The sequence below is a fragment of the Chelonia mydas genome, chromosome 15, assembly GCF_015237465.2.
Source record: "Chelonia mydas isolate rCheMyd1 chromosome 15, rCheMyd1.pri.v2, whole genome shotgun sequence".
Classification (NCBI taxonomy): Eukaryota; Metazoa; Chordata; order Testudines; family Cheloniidae; genus Chelonia; species Chelonia mydas.
In genome coordinates, this window is record NC_057856.1 from 27,778,340 (window position 1) to 27,796,447 (window position 18,108).

The 18,108-nt window shown below is 50.7% G+C and overlaps 2 protein-coding genes across 7 annotated transcripts in view; both read right to left on the reverse strand.

Annotated features, from left to right (window-relative positions):
• TMEM116 (transmembrane protein 116) overlaps window positions 1-9,903 on the reverse strand; it is a 36,354-nt gene extending 26,451 nt beyond the window's left edge. Inside the window, exon 1 of one of the 5 annotated variants that reach the window (XM_043529492.1) lies at window positions 9,540-9,903. The gene's annotated coding sequence lies outside the window, so the exon portion shown is untranslated. The remainder of the gene's footprint in view (window positions 1-9,539) is intronic. The other 4 variants (XM_043529494.1, XM_037879150.2, XM_043529497.1 and 1 more) reach the window with 4 other exon arrangements.
• A 179-nt stretch (window positions 9,904-10,082) lies between these two features.
• ERP29 (endoplasmic reticulum protein 29) lies at window positions 10,083-16,764 on the reverse strand. 2 transcript variants are annotated; one of them, XM_007058321.4, is made up of 3 exons: window positions 16,379-16,764; window positions 13,579-13,717; window positions 10,083-12,304 (listed from the first exon to the last, which is right to left on the reverse strand). In XM_007058321.4, exons 1-3 carry the CDS (start codon window positions 16,505-16,507, stop codon window positions 11,802-11,804), a joined length of 771 nt encoding a protein of 256 aa, XP_007058383.1. In that variant the 5' UTR covers window positions 16,508-16,764; the 3' UTR covers window positions 10,083-11,801. The 2 variants fall into 2 exon arrangements, with proteins under 2 accessions (XP_007058383.1, XP_043385436.1); XM_043529501.1 differs by lacking the exon at window positions 16,379-16,764 and adding an exon at window positions 15,439-16,098.
• Window positions 16,765-18,108: the final 1,344 nt, after the last annotated feature.

Genomic DNA, 18,108 nt, shown 5'->3' on the forward strand with positions numbered 1-18,108 from the left:
CCTGAAATATGAATAGTAAATAAGTGATAACTCAGGACATCAGGACACCCCTGATCATCAGCATGGTGGCTTAGGCCCAACTCAGGCTAACTGCCACTGGGAATAAGGCAACTAACTACCTTTGAGGTTCTGGGCCTCAGTGCTTCCACAGCTCCCAATTTTCTTTATGGCAGCCTGAGTCAATCTGAAGCAAGGCTGACCTGGCCAGCACTTCCCCCAAACCATGAATTAGATTTTGTCTCACTTGGTTTAAATCCTCCTTCTACCACAGGACAAGCGGCATTTACGACCATTTCCAGGGCTGTTTACATTTTACACCCTCTCTATAGGACTGCTGTACTCACAAGTCAGCACTGCAAGAGAGCTGGGCGATAGTTACTGCGGGCTAGTCTACCAGAAGCGGTACATCAGCACAGCTGTGCTGGTGTAGCACATTTATTCTGTTCTCCTGTCGGCATGATAAATCCATCTCCACGAGAGGCGGTAGCTAGGTTGGCGGGAGAAGCTCTCCCGCCGACATAGTACTGGTCACACAAGCGCTTAGTTTGGTGTAACTTACATGGGTCGGGGGGTGGCTTATTCACACCCCTGAGTGACATAAGTTATACCAAAGTAAGTGGTAGTGTAGACCTGGCCTAAGACTTGGGCCTATTTTGTGTTTACAAAATATGTATATAGGATGCACAGAGTCACTCAGTGGACTCCTAGCTGTGCCTGCCATTGGTCAGCTGTCAGGCTTGTTTAATTAGTAGGGGCTTTTGATTTAGGTTCTTAAGATGGGGAAGAGCAGTGCATTATCACATGGATTTAGGTGGCTGCTTTAATGGAAAAGAGAAGAGGTACAAAAGAGCTCATCCATAACTGAAATTCCCACAAGTGTTCCCACCTAATCTGTCTAATGGAAGACTAAAGGTACAATGCACAACAAACAGAATGATTCTGCATAATGAATATGGAGCTATGGAAAACACCGAGAGTGAAATTCAACCCTGGGCAGAAGGCCAGCACAAGGCCCTGTGCCCCATTTAAATCCTTTAGTGCCTCCATGGGATATAAACAGTGCACAGGCCTTGTGCTGTTTCTCTGCACAGGAGTGAGAATAGGAAGGAATAGTCAGCTCAACCGTGGTAAAAGGCAGTTACCTTTTCCATAAGTGGTGTTCTTCGAGATGTGTTGCTCATGTCCATTCCACAATAGCTGTGTGTGCTCACCACGTGCACCAGTGCCGGATGTTTTTCCCCTAGCAGTACCCGTTGGGGGGAGCGCCCCCCACGGCCCCTGGAGTTGTGCCTGCCTGGCGCGGTATAAGGGGAGCTGCGTGCTCCCCTCACCCTCAGTTCCTTCTTGCCAGACAACTCTGACAGAGAGGAAGGAGGGTGGGATGTGGAATAGACATGAGCAACACATCTCGAAGAACACCAGTTACGGAAAAGGTAACTGTCTTTTCTTCTTTGAGTGATTGCTCATGTGTATTCCACAACAGGTGATTCCAAGCTATATCTGTTGGAGGTGGGTAGGAGTTCATAAGTTCCCAGGATGGAGGACAGCCCTGCCAAACCTGGCGTCATCCCTGGTTTGGGGGATGAGCGCATAGTGCGAGGTGAACGTGTGAACCGAAGACCGTGTGGCGGCCCTACAAATGTCCTGGATGGGGACATGGGCCACGAAGGCAGCCGACGAGGCCTGCGCCCGAGTCGAGTGTGCCCTCACAATGGGTGGCGGGGGGACACCCGCCAGCTCATAACAGGAACAGATGCATGAAGTGATCCGATTGGAAAGCCGCTGAGTGGAAATCGTCTGGCCCCTCGTGTGCTCAGCTGAGGCGACGAACAGTTGCAAGGACTTTCTGAACAGCTTGGTCCGCTCGAGGTAGAAAGCCAGAGCCCGCTGGACATCGAGCGTGTGGAGACGGCGCTCCTCACTGGATGCATGGGGCTTGGGGCAGAGGACCGCTAGAAAAATGCCCTGACCCCCCTGGTAGGTGGAGACCACCTTCGGGAGGAACGCGGGGTGTGGGTGGAGCTGGACCTTGTCCTTATGAAAGACCGAGTAAGGCAGCTTGGAGGTCAGGGCCCTGAGCTCCGAGACTTGCCTGGCCGACGTGATTGCAACCAGAAAGGCCACCTTCCACGAGAGGTGAGACCCGCCAACACCAGGTTTAGGTCCCACTGCGGGACCGGGGTTCTAGAATACGGAAAAAGACGGTCCAAACCCTTAAGGAACCGGCCACTCATGGCATAGGAAAATACCATGTGCCCTGCACTGGCGGATGGAAGGTCGATATGGCTGCCAGGTGCACCTTGACTGACGAGGGCGCCAGGCCCTGGGCCCTCAGGTGGAGGAGGTAATCAAGAATAAGCTGAATCAGGTGGCCACCGGGGAGACACCCTGGTCCGCCGCCCACCTAGAAAACCGGGACCACTTCGCCAAATAAGTGCAGCAAGTGGAGGGCCGTCTACTTTCAAGGAGGACGTGCTGAACCTGTTCTGAGCACGTCCTTTCCTCTCTGCCTAACCACTGAGCAGCCACGCCATAAGGTGAAGAGCCGCTAGGTTGCAATGGAAGAGGCGGCCCTGGTCCTGAGAGAGCAGGTCCTGGTGAAGCAGCAATGGCCATGGCGGAGCTACTGCCAGGCCCATGAGGGTTCCGTACCAATGCTGCCTGGGCCACGCCGGGGCAACCAGGAGGACCCGGGCCTTGTCCGTCTTTATCTTCTCCAGGACCCTGCTGATTAGAGGGAACAGGGGAAAGGCGTAGAGAAGCCAGCCTGATCAGGACAGGAGAAAGGCATTGGAGATAGTGCCCCTCCCCAGGACGCCCCTGGAGCAGAACTGGGGGCATCGTCGGTTCTGCCAGGTTGTGAATAGGTCCCCCTGGGGAGCTCCCCACCTTCAGAAGAGCTGGTGGGCCACTTCCGGGTGGAGGGACCACTCGTGTTTCAAGGAAAAGTCTCTGCTCAAGCGATCCGCCCTCTCATTCCGAACGCCCGGTAGGTGGAAGGCCTTCAGGTGGATGTTGTGGGCTATACAGAAGTCCCACAGCCTGAGGGCTTCATGGCAGAGGATCGGGCCCCGCCTTGCCTGTTGATATAGAACATCGAGGCCATGTTGTCCGTGAGGACGCTGACTATCTTGCCCTCCAGGTGCGAGTGGAAGGCCATACACGCCAGCCACACCGCCCTGAGCTCCTGGACGTTTATATGTAGGGTCAGGTCTTGAGCCGACCACAGGCCTTGGATCTGAAAGTTCCCCACATGGGCCCCCCAACCCAGGTCCGATGCATCGGACACCAGCTCCAACGATGGGGCCCTGTCCCTAAACAGGATCCCTTGGAGCTTGTTGTTTGGAGCGGACCACCACCGTAGGGAGGTGATCACAGAGTCTGCCACGGTGAGGACCTTGTTCATCCTGTCCGTGGCCTGGGAGAACTTTGAGGCCAACCAGAGCTGGAGGGGCCTCATCCTGAGTCTGGCATGATGGACCACGTACGTGCATGCTGACATGTGACTCAAGAGTTGCAGGCAAACCCTGGCTGTTGTCACTGGGAACCTTGTGACCAAGTCGATGAGACCTTTCAGGGTCTCGAATCTGTCTGGCGGGAGAGAGACCCTGGCCAACACTGCGTCCAGGAGCACCCCGATAAACTCTATGCATTGGACCAGGACTAACGTGGACTTGGTGTAGTTTACCAACAGGCCCAAGGCGGTGCAGGTGGACAGGAGGAGCGCCACATGATCCCTCACCTGTGACCGGGAGGTACCCTTGACAAGCCAATCGTCCAGATAGGGAAATATCTGGACCCCCCGCCGTCTGAGGTAGGCCGCTACCACCGCCATACACTTTGTAAACACCCTGGGGGCAGTGGACAGACCAAACGGAAGGACCGTGAATTAGTAATGATTCTGTCCCACCATGAAACGGAGGAAGCACCTGTGCCCCTCGAATACGTGGATGTGGAAGTACGCGTCCTGCAGATCGAGGGCAGCGTACCAGTCCCCGGGATACAGGGAGGGGATGATGGAGGCCAGGGAGACCATGCGGAACTTGAGTTTCACCATGTACTGGTTCAGACCTCACAAGTCCAGGATGGGCCTGAGCCCCCCCTTTGGCCTTCGGGATAAGGAAATAACGGGAGTAATACCCCTTGCCCATGAACTCCTTGGGCACTGTCTCGATCGTTCCTAGTCCTAGGAGCCGCCCCACCTCATGCTCAAGCAGAGCTTCGTGCGAGGGATCCCCCAAGAGGGACGGGGGCGGGGGGTGGTTGGGCTGGGAGGAAGTAAACTGGAGGATGTAACTCCAGGAGATGGTGTTGAGGACCCATCGATCCGAGGTTAGCTGCGACCATTCCGGGAGGAAAGCACACAACCGGTTGGAGAAGGGGAGCTTTATTGGGGGTGGATCCCTGGTGAGGACTAGCGGGGTGCCCCCGAGCGTCCTGTCAAAAACACCTTTTCCCCGCCTGCTTGCCCTTGGAGGACTCAGGCTGGGGGCAGGTCGAGACTGCCTCTGAGGGCGTCTCTTATAGTCCCACTGCTTCTTATGGGCGGCCTCATACTTCAGGAGGGCGGCCTGGGCTGGAGTCTACTGTGGCTTGAACTTTTTTTTGAACTTGGTTTTGCCGGAGCCAGGACATAGAGGCCCAGAGTCTGGAGGGTCGTGCGGGAGTTTTTCATGCCATGCAGCCTTGTATCTGTTTCCTCCCCAAACAGAGCCTTCCCGTCAAACAGGAGATCCTGTGTGGAGGACTGTGCCTCGCTGGACAGCCCAGAGAACAGGAGCCATGACGCCCGTCTCATGGACACCGCGGAGGCCATTGATCATACGGCCGTGTCTGCAGCATCCAAGGCTGCCTGCAGGGACACCCTAGTGGCCACTGCCCCTTCCTCCACTAGCGCCTTGAACTCCTTTCTATCGCGCTCCTGGAGGGAGTCCTCAGACTTGGGCAGGGAGCACTACAGATTGAATTTGTACTGGCTCAGGAAAGCCTGATGGTTTGCAACTCGTAACTCGAAGCTCGAAGACGAATAAATTTTCCTTCCAAAAGAGTCCAGTCTCCGAGAGTCTTTGTTCTTTGGGGTCGGGGCTGGCTGACCCTGCCATTCCCTGTGGTTGACCGACTTGACCACTGGGGAGTTGGGTGCCGGGTGGGTATACAAGTACTCATGCCCTTTAGTGGGTACAAAGTACTTGCATTCCGCCTTTTTAGAGATGGGGGCCAAAGAGGCCGGTGTTTGCCACAGGGCATTTGAAATCTTAGCCACCCCTTCATGGAGAGGCAAGGCCACCCTACCCGGTGCCGATGGGGACAATGCGTTAAACAGGGAGTCTGAGGACTCCTCCATCTCCTCTGCTTGGAGGTAGAGGCTTGCTGCCACCCTCTTTAAGAGTTCTTGGTGGGCCCTGAAGTCCTCCTGCGGGGCGGAGGGGGGCGGGGCCGCAATCGCCTCCTCCGGGCGGGGCAAAGAGGCCGGCGCAGTGCTCTGGGTGTCAGCCGGCACTGGAGGGTCCACCACCTGATCGGACTTTGGGCACGGTGCCGAGGACATACGTCCCACCGACTCCTTTCTCGGGGGTCTGGAGAGGGAGGCTGATGGTGCTTCCGAAGCTCCGGCCACCGAGTAAGCTCCTACCGGGGGCTGCGCCAGAGGCCACAGTGCCCACTGGTACCATTGGGCCGGCCACGACGTTCGGTGCCACTGCACCTGCTGTGGCACCAGCGGGGCCAGCTGTTCGGGTTGGCTGGCCTGGCCCATCGAAGGACGGCTATGAATGGAGACCGGGCTGGCGTAAGATCTGCTGCTGTCTCTGGACCAGGAGGAGTGGCGGTGCCGGGATCTACGACGGCCATAGGACCGTGATCTCGACGTGGAGGACCGATACCGATGGTAACAGCTGCTCTGCGAACGGCCTCGACGGGCGGACCTACGATGGTGAGACGCCGGCAATCAACGCCCGGGGCTGCGATGTCTTGGTGGAGACTTGGAGCGGGAGTCCGAGTGGGAACGGTGTCGACGATCGTGCCGTGACCAACTGCGGTACCCCCTCCGAGACGAGGACTGTTGGCGATGCCCGCTGTGGTCCCATCAATATTCGCTCCTTGAGGACGAGCAGTGCAGAGACTCCCAGCCAGATGGGACTCAGCCAGACTTAGTCTGGTCGGCGTCGAGGGCAATCCATATGGACTCTGCCCCAAGCAGTCGCTGGGCTGTGAACAGCATTGGGAACATTCCCTCGACTGAGACCGGCACTGGGCCGGAGGCAACTGCGGAGATCCCAGCGGTGGCTTGCCTCTGGAGCATGGGGTCGACATCGGCGGTGCTCCGGGCACCAGCATGGACATAACGTCCCGGGCCGCCTGGAGGGCTTCAGGTGTGGATGGCATCCGGATATCCGGAGAGGTCTGTTCTGAACGTGAGTCGGAGGCCTGGGGCCCGGTGGGGATCAAGGACTGCCCGACATAGGCCTAGACTCTGTCCCAGACTTCCCTCGGTGCTGCTGCAAAGAGGGAGTCTTCCTGGCCCTCTTGGCGTGCCCTGTGGACAGGGAGCGGTGCCGACTGGTCAATGGCACCAGAGAGTCGCCACGTACTGACGCTGTGGTGCCGGGTACCGGTCTGGAGTGGCGTGCCGGAGTCGGGGTCAGCGCCGACTCCATCAGGATGGCCCGGAGCCTAACGTCCCTTTCTCTTTTGGTCCGAGGCTTAAAGAACTTGCAAATCTTGCACCTTTTGCTGATAGCTAAACAGCTAACTAACTACAGGTACTAAGACTGAATGAACAAACAGTTCTGGGGACGAGCTGCAGCAAAGCTGGAGCAGAGTAGTTCCAACGCACCTTCACTGGCGGCAAGAAGGAACTGAGGGTGGGGGGGAGCGCGCAGCTCCCCTTATACCATGCCAGGCAGGCGCCACTCCAGGGGTCGCAGGGGGCGCTCCCCCTCATGAGTACTGCTAGGGAAAAAACTTCCAGCACTGGTGCATGTAGCGAGCACGCACACCTATTGTGGAATACACATGAGCAATCACTCGAAGAAGAAACATTATGATGAACGAGGATGGAGGGTGACCATAAAATTACCAATAGAAAGATTCCAGATCCCATTACCAATATTCTGAGTCATCTTTCCTCTACATTTAGCGATCTGAGTTTATCAGATTCTATCATCCAATGATAACATAGTCAATAACATCAGATCCTATTTATTGGACCAATTTTCCTCTCCCAAGATAGAACAGGCATAATTTATGCTAAAGGAGGGTGGTCTGTTACTAGCCAGGCAAAGAAAATTCCAGCTATTAAAAAAAAAAGAAATGTAAATGAGACTTGTAGTTGCAGATATCACAGCTAAAAAGAAAGCTTTTGTTGACCTTGAAGTGTTTATATAAGTCAGAACTCAAGAATGATAACGCTTTATTGCACATGTGGAAAGTTATGATTAATTTTCCACAAGTGAGTCACTGCAAAACTTTTAAAGAAATCATGATCTGTGTTCCCAATCATGTTGAAGGTTACTAATGCTGAAGTAACATTTAAAAAATTACCATTTACTTTTCACTGTTTATGCTGTTTGATCAGTTTTTGCATTTCACTCAGTAGTCAGTGGCTTTCATGACCTAACAGAGTACTGCAGTGTTTGGGCTGCAAACACTACAAGAGGATGTTGAAATCCAAAACAAATAGTTTTAAAATTTCAAATCCTTTTTATAGAGAAAAATGAGGAATCTCCAGTAAGGTAAGGATGGTTATGGAGGGGACATTTACTAGAAGTCTTGGGAATTTGCAAATACTACTGACAAACACATATTTAAACACATAGTTACACACTGACACTCATACACCCAATCACTGGCTGTGATACCATGGTGATGGGTGCATAAAGACAGGCAGAGAGATATGCTCCTCTTGAGAGACTCAATCCAATGCAATAATCCATTGTATTTAAATTGCAGATAAAGACTAAATAATGCACAAACTATTGGGGCAGTACTCCTGGCCAATATCGTTTGTAAAAGGCAATAGAAAGGATGATGTCTAGGCTTAATGCACTAACAGAGTGTTCACTATACAGCTGATGGTCACTTTGGGTTTATGCTGGAGACCAGCTACAGTTGGCTCATGGAGATGAATACATGTCTTGTGGGACTCACAGGAAATGAATGAACCAGTGTCTACCCTATCATTAGAGGCAGAAAAGCCACTAGAGGAAAACGGGGCTGTCTGTCATTTGTACTCACTCAGTTTGAGCTCTGGGACAATTTAAACAGTTAATAAAACCTTTTACTTTATTCCTTTGGCGAAAGTTCAAGTGACTCATTTTTCCTGGCCCTTTGTATTATAGGGAGTTGCTAGACAGGAGTGTCCTTTGTCTCCATTATTGTTCGTTACATAAGTAGAGTTTTCAGGGATGATATCAAGGAATCAAAATAACATGAAAAGAATGCATATTGGACAGGTGGCCATAAGATTCTGCTATATGCTGAGAGATCATCCAATGAGATAAAGTTATCAGACACTACAGGTTTTGGGGGTACTATTTAGGATCACTGAACACAGGTACAGGTGAGGCATGGTGCTTGGGTGGCTGGTTCTTGCTCACATGCTCAGGATCTAACTGACTGCCATATATGGGGCTGGAGAGCAATTTCCCCCAGTTCAGACTGGCAGTGATTCAGGGAGGGGGTTGCCTTTCTCTGCAGTGTGAGAGTACAGGTCACTTGCCAGGTATATCTCACGTAATCATTTCCTTGCCATTGCGGGAGCCTCAACCACTGGTGCACCTTGATCCCTCCTGTTCACTGCCTGTGGCACATAATGGTCTAGTCTCCAGTGGGATGTAATACTTTGGTCTGATTTTGGTTGTTGGGTTTAGTGTGTGGGTGCTGGCCTGTGAAATACGGAGGTCAAACTATTTGATCTAGTGATCCCTTCTGGCCTTAAATTCTAGGATTCCCAGGGCCTTGATCCTCACTTGCATGCCTCTCTGTTCCATGCGTTTCATTCAATTCCATGCATTTCCTTTGACTGTCCTGGGCCTGTTTTTAATTGTTATTGTAAAACAAATTGGGCCCTAGCGGTGTAGGCTCCTTTTACAATATACACTCTTCGTCCGGCTCTGCCCCTTGTGCCTTCTTTGCGTAGTGACCGTGAGAATGGTCTACCAGGGGCAGAGGCCCAGACCCACACAGGTCCTTAGGCTCCTAACTTCCACTGAAGTCCTTGGAGGCTCTGGGCCTCAGGGCCCTCCCCGCTGAAACCAAAAGCACTTAACAAATTGGTCAAATTGGTATTTTCATCAAAAACTTTGTGGCTAGTGACAATCCCCCTGGCCGGCGTACTCTAAGCTGGAGAAACAACACAACCAGGTCCCCCTCTGCAGGCTTGAGTGGGTTCCTTTAAGAGTTCTGCAGGACACCAGCCTCATGGCCAGCCGCCTCCACCGTCGTCACCCATTACACGGCTACACCCAATAGCCCCTGCTTAGCTTCCACTACGCGCCACTGCTCCCCCACGCGAGCCCCTCCCAACCCCTTTCCGTTACCTCCTCGTTAGTCCCGCCCTCGCTGGCGTCACGCGCCGGGAGGGTCTCGCAGACGCTCGTGCACCCGGCAGCCACAGGGTGGGCGGGGTGGAAGGAGCGCGCGCGCGGAGGCGGCGGGCGGGGCCGTTGGCGCGGGCGCCTCAGCCTGGGCGGTCCGAGGAGGTGGCCGGCGGGGCGGGTCGCCCCGGCCGCCCTGCAGGGGGCAGCACTAGGTAGGCGGCTCCCGGGGCCGGACGATGGGGTGAGAGCGGGACCCTCGGGCAGCGGTTCCCGGTCAGGCCCCGAGGTCAGTCGTGGGGGCTCCCGCCCCGAGGGAGGGAGGCAGGCAGGCGGCGGGGTCAGGGCCGGTGTTTGGACGAGACGCTGAGGCGATGCGCTGGGCGGAGCCCGGGATGGGGTTACGCCCCCTCCCCTCCCCTGGCTCGCGACCCGCAGGCGTTTGCCGGGCCGCGCGCCTGCGCCAGGCTCCCGCGCGCTCGGCGGTCCTAGGGCTGCAGCCCAGGGACTGGGAGGAGGCCGCTGGCGCGAGCGGACGAAGGCAGGTTTCACGTAGCAGTAGTAATGCACCGTCTTTATTTGCAGCAGTACTCGCTCTTTGCACCCACCCCTGCACTCAGATAGCCTGGTACGTACTACGTAGCGTAGAGCAACGCTCAGGTCGCGCCTGGTTCTCTGCAGGCCCTGTGTTAAGCCCTGAGTGCAAATGCACAGAGAGTCTTAGGGCAGCTGCCTGAGTTTCACGTGGGAACAGCAAATGCAGTAACACTTGCTAGGGCAGCAGAATCTGCTTGTTCACAGAGAACAAAATGATCTCTGGAAAAGGTATTATTTTAAAACAATTACGGGGAGGACTAGTAGCACTGCCTGTTGTTCTGAATGCCCAACTGTTTCCCTTATAAGACCTTGTATACACTTAGAATTTTGCCAAATGTTCACCATTTGGGCTGAACTCTTCCACAAGGGGCATCTCCTCCAGGCTGAGTTTTGGAAAATTTCAGCCAAAACAGTTTGTCATTTTTCACAACAAGGCTTGCAAAACAATGTTGTTTGGCCCATGTTAACTTTCTGAGACCATTTATCTGAAATGCCCCAAGAGTCTGCTACCAGGATGGGACTGGGAGTTGGAGGAGGAGGGTAGGCTGGGATTGAGAGCTGGTGAGTAGAAGCCAGTTGGCTGGGGGGGGGGGGGATTAGAGGGATACTGAGACAAGGAGCTCATGGAAACTGGGTCTAGGAACCAGTGTTCAGGGGGTGGGGGGAAATGGGAGAGAAGAAAAAGATCTGAGAAAGAGTTAGGGTGCAAGAGAAAACTAGGATTTTCTGGGGAAGGACTGAGATTGGGATGAGATGCCTGAAGAGCAGAGACTGGAACAAGGAGCCAGGGGGTGGGGTAGAAAGGGGTAAACTTGGGGGAGAAAAGTTCTGTGCCCACTAGACCCTACTTCCCTCCAGAGCCTAGGATAGAACCCAAGATTCCTGAATCTCACTCAGCATTCTTTGCTATCAACGAATATCTATGAAACTCACTGGCAAAGTGTATCTTCCACTTCTAGTACTGGTCACGTAGACTCCGTAGAGGATGACAACCTGCTAATTGCTATCACTTACTACGTCTGTGTGGTGGATTTAATGGTTTCAACGCTGCTGCTGAACCATGTGTATGACAATATAACACTACATGGTAGGATTTCTGCTTGTTCAGTTTGCTTTTTTAAAAAAATCTAGGAAATTAAACACACAAAAACTACATTAAAAGATTACGATTGCAAAGCCAAATACTCAAAAGTTAGGAAACACCAACATTAAGGTTGCCTGTACAACCTCAATTCAGCCCCATTGTGCATGTGCATTATGATAGTCTTTAATTACATGATCACATATTTTTTCCACAGGACTCCTATCCCCATTCAGTGCAGTGGAGGGACAGTTCTGCAGAGGCAACCTTAATTATATTATTTCCTAAATTTTTGAGTGCTTGACTTTGCAACCTGAAGTCTGTTTTTAATGTATTTTTGTGTGTAATAGTATTTATCAACTAATACACATCAGTTTCACTTTAAGAGGTGATTGTTTGAATCCCTACTACAGAACACTGTCATTTTTCAAAGGCGACATGCCTTTCTCTGAGTTTTCTAAAGCACCAAGCACACTAGAAGGAATTCTGCTGCTCCCTGGAGGTCAAAGGAAAGTTTGCTTGCATAAGGAGAACTGGATGGGACCTTGTGCCAGAATATCACAGCTTGTACAAAGTTCTCCAGCCTGTTAAAGCTCCTCTTTTTCACTATTCTTCTTTTGAAAAGAGGCGAGGATGTTTAGACTTTTCTGGAGCTCCTCCTTCTTCCCGTCACTCATTTTGTTCTTCTCAAGCAGTTTTGTGATCCGGACAACTTCATTAGCAGCAAACTCCTCTCCTTGCTCCAGGATTTTGCTCATGATTTTCAAGTACTGCTCAGCCCGTTTCTTCTCCGTTTCCTTGGCTTTTGCTAAACTCTCCTGCCCCTGTTTGAGAAGAGCTTGACGCTCTAACTCTTTAGTGGTACTCACAAATTTGCTTGCCAGGATGTCATATTCTTGTAGGCAGCCTGGCATTCCTAGATAGATGCCTTTACTCTTCAGCCAACGCTGAATAGCACTAGCTTTTATTTGGCCACTGTAAAGTAAGGGATTGTCAAAGTCCCCATCCTGGAACAAGTAAAAAATAGGATAGCTGTCCTTATCCAGCTTGTATTTCTCACCCAACTCTGTGTTCAGTTTATCACCATAATCTGGGAACAGAAACGAAACATGAAAAGGATCAGTGCATTACTCAGAGCAAAATCAGTAAGTAGGATCCTTTCCTCTCCAAAGCAATTAACGTTTATGTTTGTAATTACAACTCTGTTAGCATCCTCCCTCTACTAGGAATTGCCATAGGCTGGAACAACCCAAAAGTCTAGCAAGTCTGCTTGCAAGAGTAACCATTATCGACTGCTTCAGAGGAAGATGCAAATCCCCCACAATGTATGTATTTAACCTTGCTTTACTCTATAACTGATTTTGTCTCTTGGATTTGGGGTGGGATGGAATGATTCCTTCCTGATCCCCATCAGATTAGTTTGTAGCCTGAAGCATACAGACTGATAATACTCAGTATAATTTCTCGCTGATTTCCCTGCAGACACAGTTCTTATTGAGAATATGCTATATGCCAAGCAAATTTGTAAGATGACATCTGAACAAACATAAATGCCATGTGAATTCCTGAAGCTAGAATATGAATATAGGGATTTCAGATATTCTACTAAAGTATAAAGGATTTGTGTTTAGGTAGACTTCAATGCCTAGTGATGTATGCCACCTGGGCAGTCTGGAGAGGTTTAAATCCTGTGTTTACAGAACAGGCAGCAGCAGGGGTGATGGCAATTTAGTCTTCATTGCTTATACAGGCCTTGGCTCTTCTCTTGAGACTACCATAGGAACGTCAATTAGTGCCAGTTGTGATGCCGACACCTCTATCATAACATCAGCAATGAATGACAATGCTCCCTAGAGTGAATTAACAATGTACCTCTTATTGCCTGTGACCACAATTATGGCTGAAAGAGTTCTCACAAGACGTATTCCATAGAAGTGGGCCAAGAGGCTAAGAAAAGGCCAGATTTCCCTCTGGTCAAGAGGAACTGCAAATCAACTTTAATTCCATAACTGTGCTGAGAGACTTCACTAACTGGCCCAAGGGGGTTGGAGATATCCAGCACTCCTGCTCCCACCTCACATGAGGCTGTGAGGGCAGTCAGCTCCACTACCAACCAGGCTAAGGTGGCATTCAATATATCAGTAACTAAAAATGAACTTTTCAATCATTTATTCTTAGGTCCCCATCCCCCCCCATGTTGGGCCATCCTAATTCCTTTATGATCTCTCAGCGTGTCAACTACACCCAAAACCCAGCTAAAGCAGAGAGCTGGGTGACATTTCACAGTGCTTAAGAGGTCAAGTTGTGCCAACATTTTGTTTTTCCCTCCACAAATGATATTGTATTAGTCTGTTTACTGCTCACCTGATATTCCCACTTCAGCTATGAGCAGATCTTCACTGGAAGCTGAGCTTTCTGCCAGCTTTTTGAATTCATCTTGCTTCTCACCATAAGGATATTGGGTGTCAAATTTCACCAGGACAAACTTATTCTTTGGAATCACCTAGCACAAAAAAACAAAAAGATTTAATGGAGGAATTATTGAATACTTCATAAACATGCAGTATACAATTACATAAGGATGTCTTGGCCAGTTTTCACTTTTCCTGTGAAATAATTATTTGACTATGAGGCACATTGGGCGAAATTAGTTTAATAATCAAGCACTTCTTAATTTAATAAATGTGGCTGTCAAGGTGAGGGGAAGAAGTAGATGGCCTGTGCATGTGTGTTCCTGTACCAGCTGTTAGAAGGAATTCTAAATTGTATACTTCAGTATTTTGTTAAAATGGCTGATACCCTGAAAGATTTTACTTTCATTTTGCTTATGTGGTGTCAAATTGATTGACATAATGGGCCAAATTCTGCTCACCTTACTGGTAGGGAGCTCCACTGACTTAAAGAGTAGAGTCAGACCCCACTGACTTCACTGGGACATCTCAAGTGAATAATGGAAGTAGGATTATAGAAGCACCTTGGATTGCTAAAGTTTTTGAAAAACATCTTATTAACTTGCCGTCATTTGTGCTATTGGTTTTTAGTTTCACTCTGCTTGGACAGTGAATCTGGCCTTGTCAGGTTGGCATCAAACACACTGGCTCTTTGAGGTCAGCTTGGAAAAGGACTTGTTTGCTTTCAGTCAAAACCTGGTTTGTGTCTACACCTGACACATGTCTTGGCCTTTTCTATGCTAAGTGGGAAGATCCTGCAATCTAGAACATTCCTAGCAAGAATTTGTTGCACTCACTGCTCCCCCACCACCACACCACAAAGGCCATCCCAGGCATTTTATAAGCATTCGAAGTAACGTATGCAACACCTGGAACAAAGTCTTTAATTCTGGTCCTGCTGACCAGTGTAGTTGCCAGTTACGCTCCTTCCCCTCCTCAGTATGGCTGAAATTTGCAAATACTGTAGCTCCACCCTGTCAGCCAGTCTTTTTAGCTTCATCCCACAATGTAGTGCTTCACATTTGGAAATTACCCCAAAGTCCTTGCTCCTAGCAAAAGATGCTATGGAACAAGTGCTTAAGGGGTCCCAGAATGCAAATACACCAAAACTGGTCTATCAAAGTGGAGATTCATTTCAAGTGGATGAGATGAACTGTCATAAGAAAAGAAAACCTCCAGCCTTTTGCAGTCAGTGCCCGTATCACAGCTACTTGCTTAGGGTGAATGCTTCCTTACATACTTTGAGAAACAAGTTTAATAAGCTGATATTGATTCAGTGTTATTACTGCATGGTCTGACAGTAGGTGTCTAGTACCCCTTCTCCAGTGTGGACTGGAAGCCTGTCCCATGACAGCTGGCTCAATTTAGCTGGTGTTATTCACTCCCACTTCTCACAATACAGAAATTTCTATTTCTGATCAATTTCCCTTCCTATTTCTAAAACCTGGCTCTTGTGATTAAACATGGTCTTGCAGTGCTAGAAACCTAAATCTTTAAATAACAAAAGTACACCCTGTTAACGAAATGGAAACAAAATCAGGAAGGTATTTCCATTTCTACTTGGTTCTGGAAAAATCCTTTCCCACAACTTAAATTTAGTGCTTAAGCTACTTGCCTTTTCTTACTTGGAAAAATAAAAATCTGTACGGATCCGTCTAGTGAACTCAGGGGCAAAGTTCACTGCTGTGTGACAGACTGCATAGCCCACCCAGAGGCTGCTAAGAAGCATCAGATAAGAATGAGAGGCTCACAGAGGTGAGCAAATACCACCTACTATGGCTCTTATATACGGAGATAGAAGAGGCTGTTTCTGGATTTTCTTTCTTTGGGAATGTCGCCCAAGCGCATGCAGTGCTCGGAGCCCGGCTGGGGCTGGACACGGAATGCTCCGTCCGTTCACACGAGCTTGGCGTAGGCTAGGCGGCGGTGCCCCGCGCTGCATTAGTGGGAGGGCACGTGCTGTGGACGGAAGGACACCTGACGGATGCGGCAATCGCACAGCTGCTGCAGACAAAGACAGCGAATGCTGCAGCAGGAAAGCTCCGAGGTGCTCAGGACGCCGCCTGCCCTGCCCGAAGCGATGCACCGCAGCCTTGGCAAAAACGTTCAACCACTTTCGCGGTGCAATTGAGACACTTGGACGCCTGTGATTGGCCAGCTGCTGAGGCCGCCTCTCCTCTGTCCTTTCCCCATTGGCTACCTTGGTCCAGGGGCAAACTCTTGAGCCATGCACCAGCGGCTGCCCGCCTGCAGCTTCTGAAAATGGCCCTTGCGCCGCTGCAAGGGCCCGGCGTTGTATCTGTTCTTGCCGTGAGCCGAGCCCCAGGCTTCCGGTCACAGCCCTGCAGGGCTGAGCGCGCCGGTCGTGCTATTTTACCCGCAAAGTGGCTGAGGTTGTCCCACGTTGGAGCTGACAAAAAGGGGGGACACACACGCTCTCTTTTACCCACCCACCAACCCTTCCCAAATAGCCTCTTGCAAAGCCCAGCGTCCAGGGCACGTGCCCGCTGCAGCCGCCCGAGACCTGCGCTGGAGCCGAAATGTATTTTCAAAACAGCGATCTGCCGTTCCTGAAAAGGCCCGTGGCTTTAAGGTCCTTCCCCATCCAACAGCCCGCGTCTGTGTGAGCCCCAGCGCTGGTGCAGCCGCACCGTGCATGCAGAGGGAGAAGGGCCAGACACACAGGCACCTGCAACCAGCAGCATGCCCCTTACCTTATAGAAGGTGATGCCATCCAGGGGCAGGGAGCCCTTGGTATGCAAAGCGCTGCTGCTCTCCCAGGCGAAGGAAAGCCAGCAAAGCAGCAGGGAGGAGCCCGAAACTGCCCTGCTCACAAAAGCCATGGCGAGAAGGATCTAGACGGAGAAGGCTTGCTTTGCGCGGTTCACGTGACCTGATCTGGTGTCACTGGCTCCCCCCAAAGGAGAAGAGAAGCTTCGGCGGAGCTGGAGCGCCCAATGCGACCTCTGGGCCTCCCGGCCCTCGGGCAGCGGAGCAAGCGAGAAAGGGGCCGGGCTGGGGCTGCCCACGGACCCCAGCGCAAACTCCTGGTTAGAGGCTCTTCTGAAAAGCCAGCACCTCCATTGCACAACCCAGTTACTAGTTGTCCTTCCCCTCTCTGCTTTGCTCCATTGGTCGTTGGCTCTTCCGCGCTGGCCAATGGCACAACAAGGTCCATGAAGCCACTCCGTCCCCCTTGTTAAAAATTAATTCGTAAACCTAATCTTTGCCGTGCGATGACACGCCCGCCGCTCAGTCCCAGAGCAGGACCTCTTCAGAGGTAACCTCGATTTAGCCAGCTGCAAAATCTTTTAATTACATTTGTGGACGATCGGGGTGGTCCCTGGAAATCTCTCTTCCTGAATCGCTTTCGATCAGCCCCCCATCAACCCAGAGTAGCTCTGAGTTATTGTTTAGGTAATGAAAGGAGCACACAGACGTGATCCATTGCACTACAGGAGAAGGCGTACTACAGAGCCAGGAGCCTCCGCCCTACACTAGAAAGCACTGAAACAAAAGTGTGTGTGTCCCATCACCTCCCCCCCCCCAGCTATACCTCAAACAGTGGTTATAGCTTAATTGCTTGCTGACGTGTGGAGAGCGGTCTGGTTACCTGGTGCAGGCTCCTCTCCTAGTTTCCAGCTGGTACATTGTATTATAAACAGCTAAACCATTCAATAATTTATTGCTTTTCTATATAAGCAATTGCAGTAGTTGCCGCAGGACTGTGAAACAATTGTGAATGGAAGAGTGGGCCTGTGTGGGATGGCCAATGGGAGAACACTATAAGACCACTTTTGTTAAGATGGGAGGTCTACACTGAGAAATATGAGAACCTTTCCCTGCACCTGATGCTTACAGGGTGGTGAAAAGTACTTAACTAACATGCACACAAAATGCAATGCCACTACAGGTCCCCTAGATCTAGCCTTATTTATTAAGTTGAGCCACATTTCAGAAATGACCCTTGCGCTATTTGGATAATTAGGGTTGATCTGTTCTGTGTACATAAAGTGACCAGGTAACAAGTGTGAAAAATTGGGATTTTTTTTTTTAAATGGGTGGGTGGGTATAGTTGTGTATGTAAGACAAAACCTTAATATCATGAGGGTCCCAATATCAGGCCATCTGGTCCCCATGTGTGTACATAAAGGGAACCTTTCTTTGCTACTTCCTAATTAAACTTTTCTAAACCTTTGGTAGTGCAGCTTTACAGTTTCTCATGTAGTCTGTGTTCCTCCAAACCTATCCAGATGAGCAGTTTGAGTCACTACACACACACAAAAAGGAGGAGGGGGGAAGATAAAGGGAAGCGTATTGTTAATGTATTCTCATCGATTTCTGTGTTCTTATCCACAAATATTGTAGCACTTAAAACAAAAACAAGAAGTGGCAGCAGATCAGCAAGGCATGAATGTGCAGAAGTTTCTGTTAAACAGGTTTC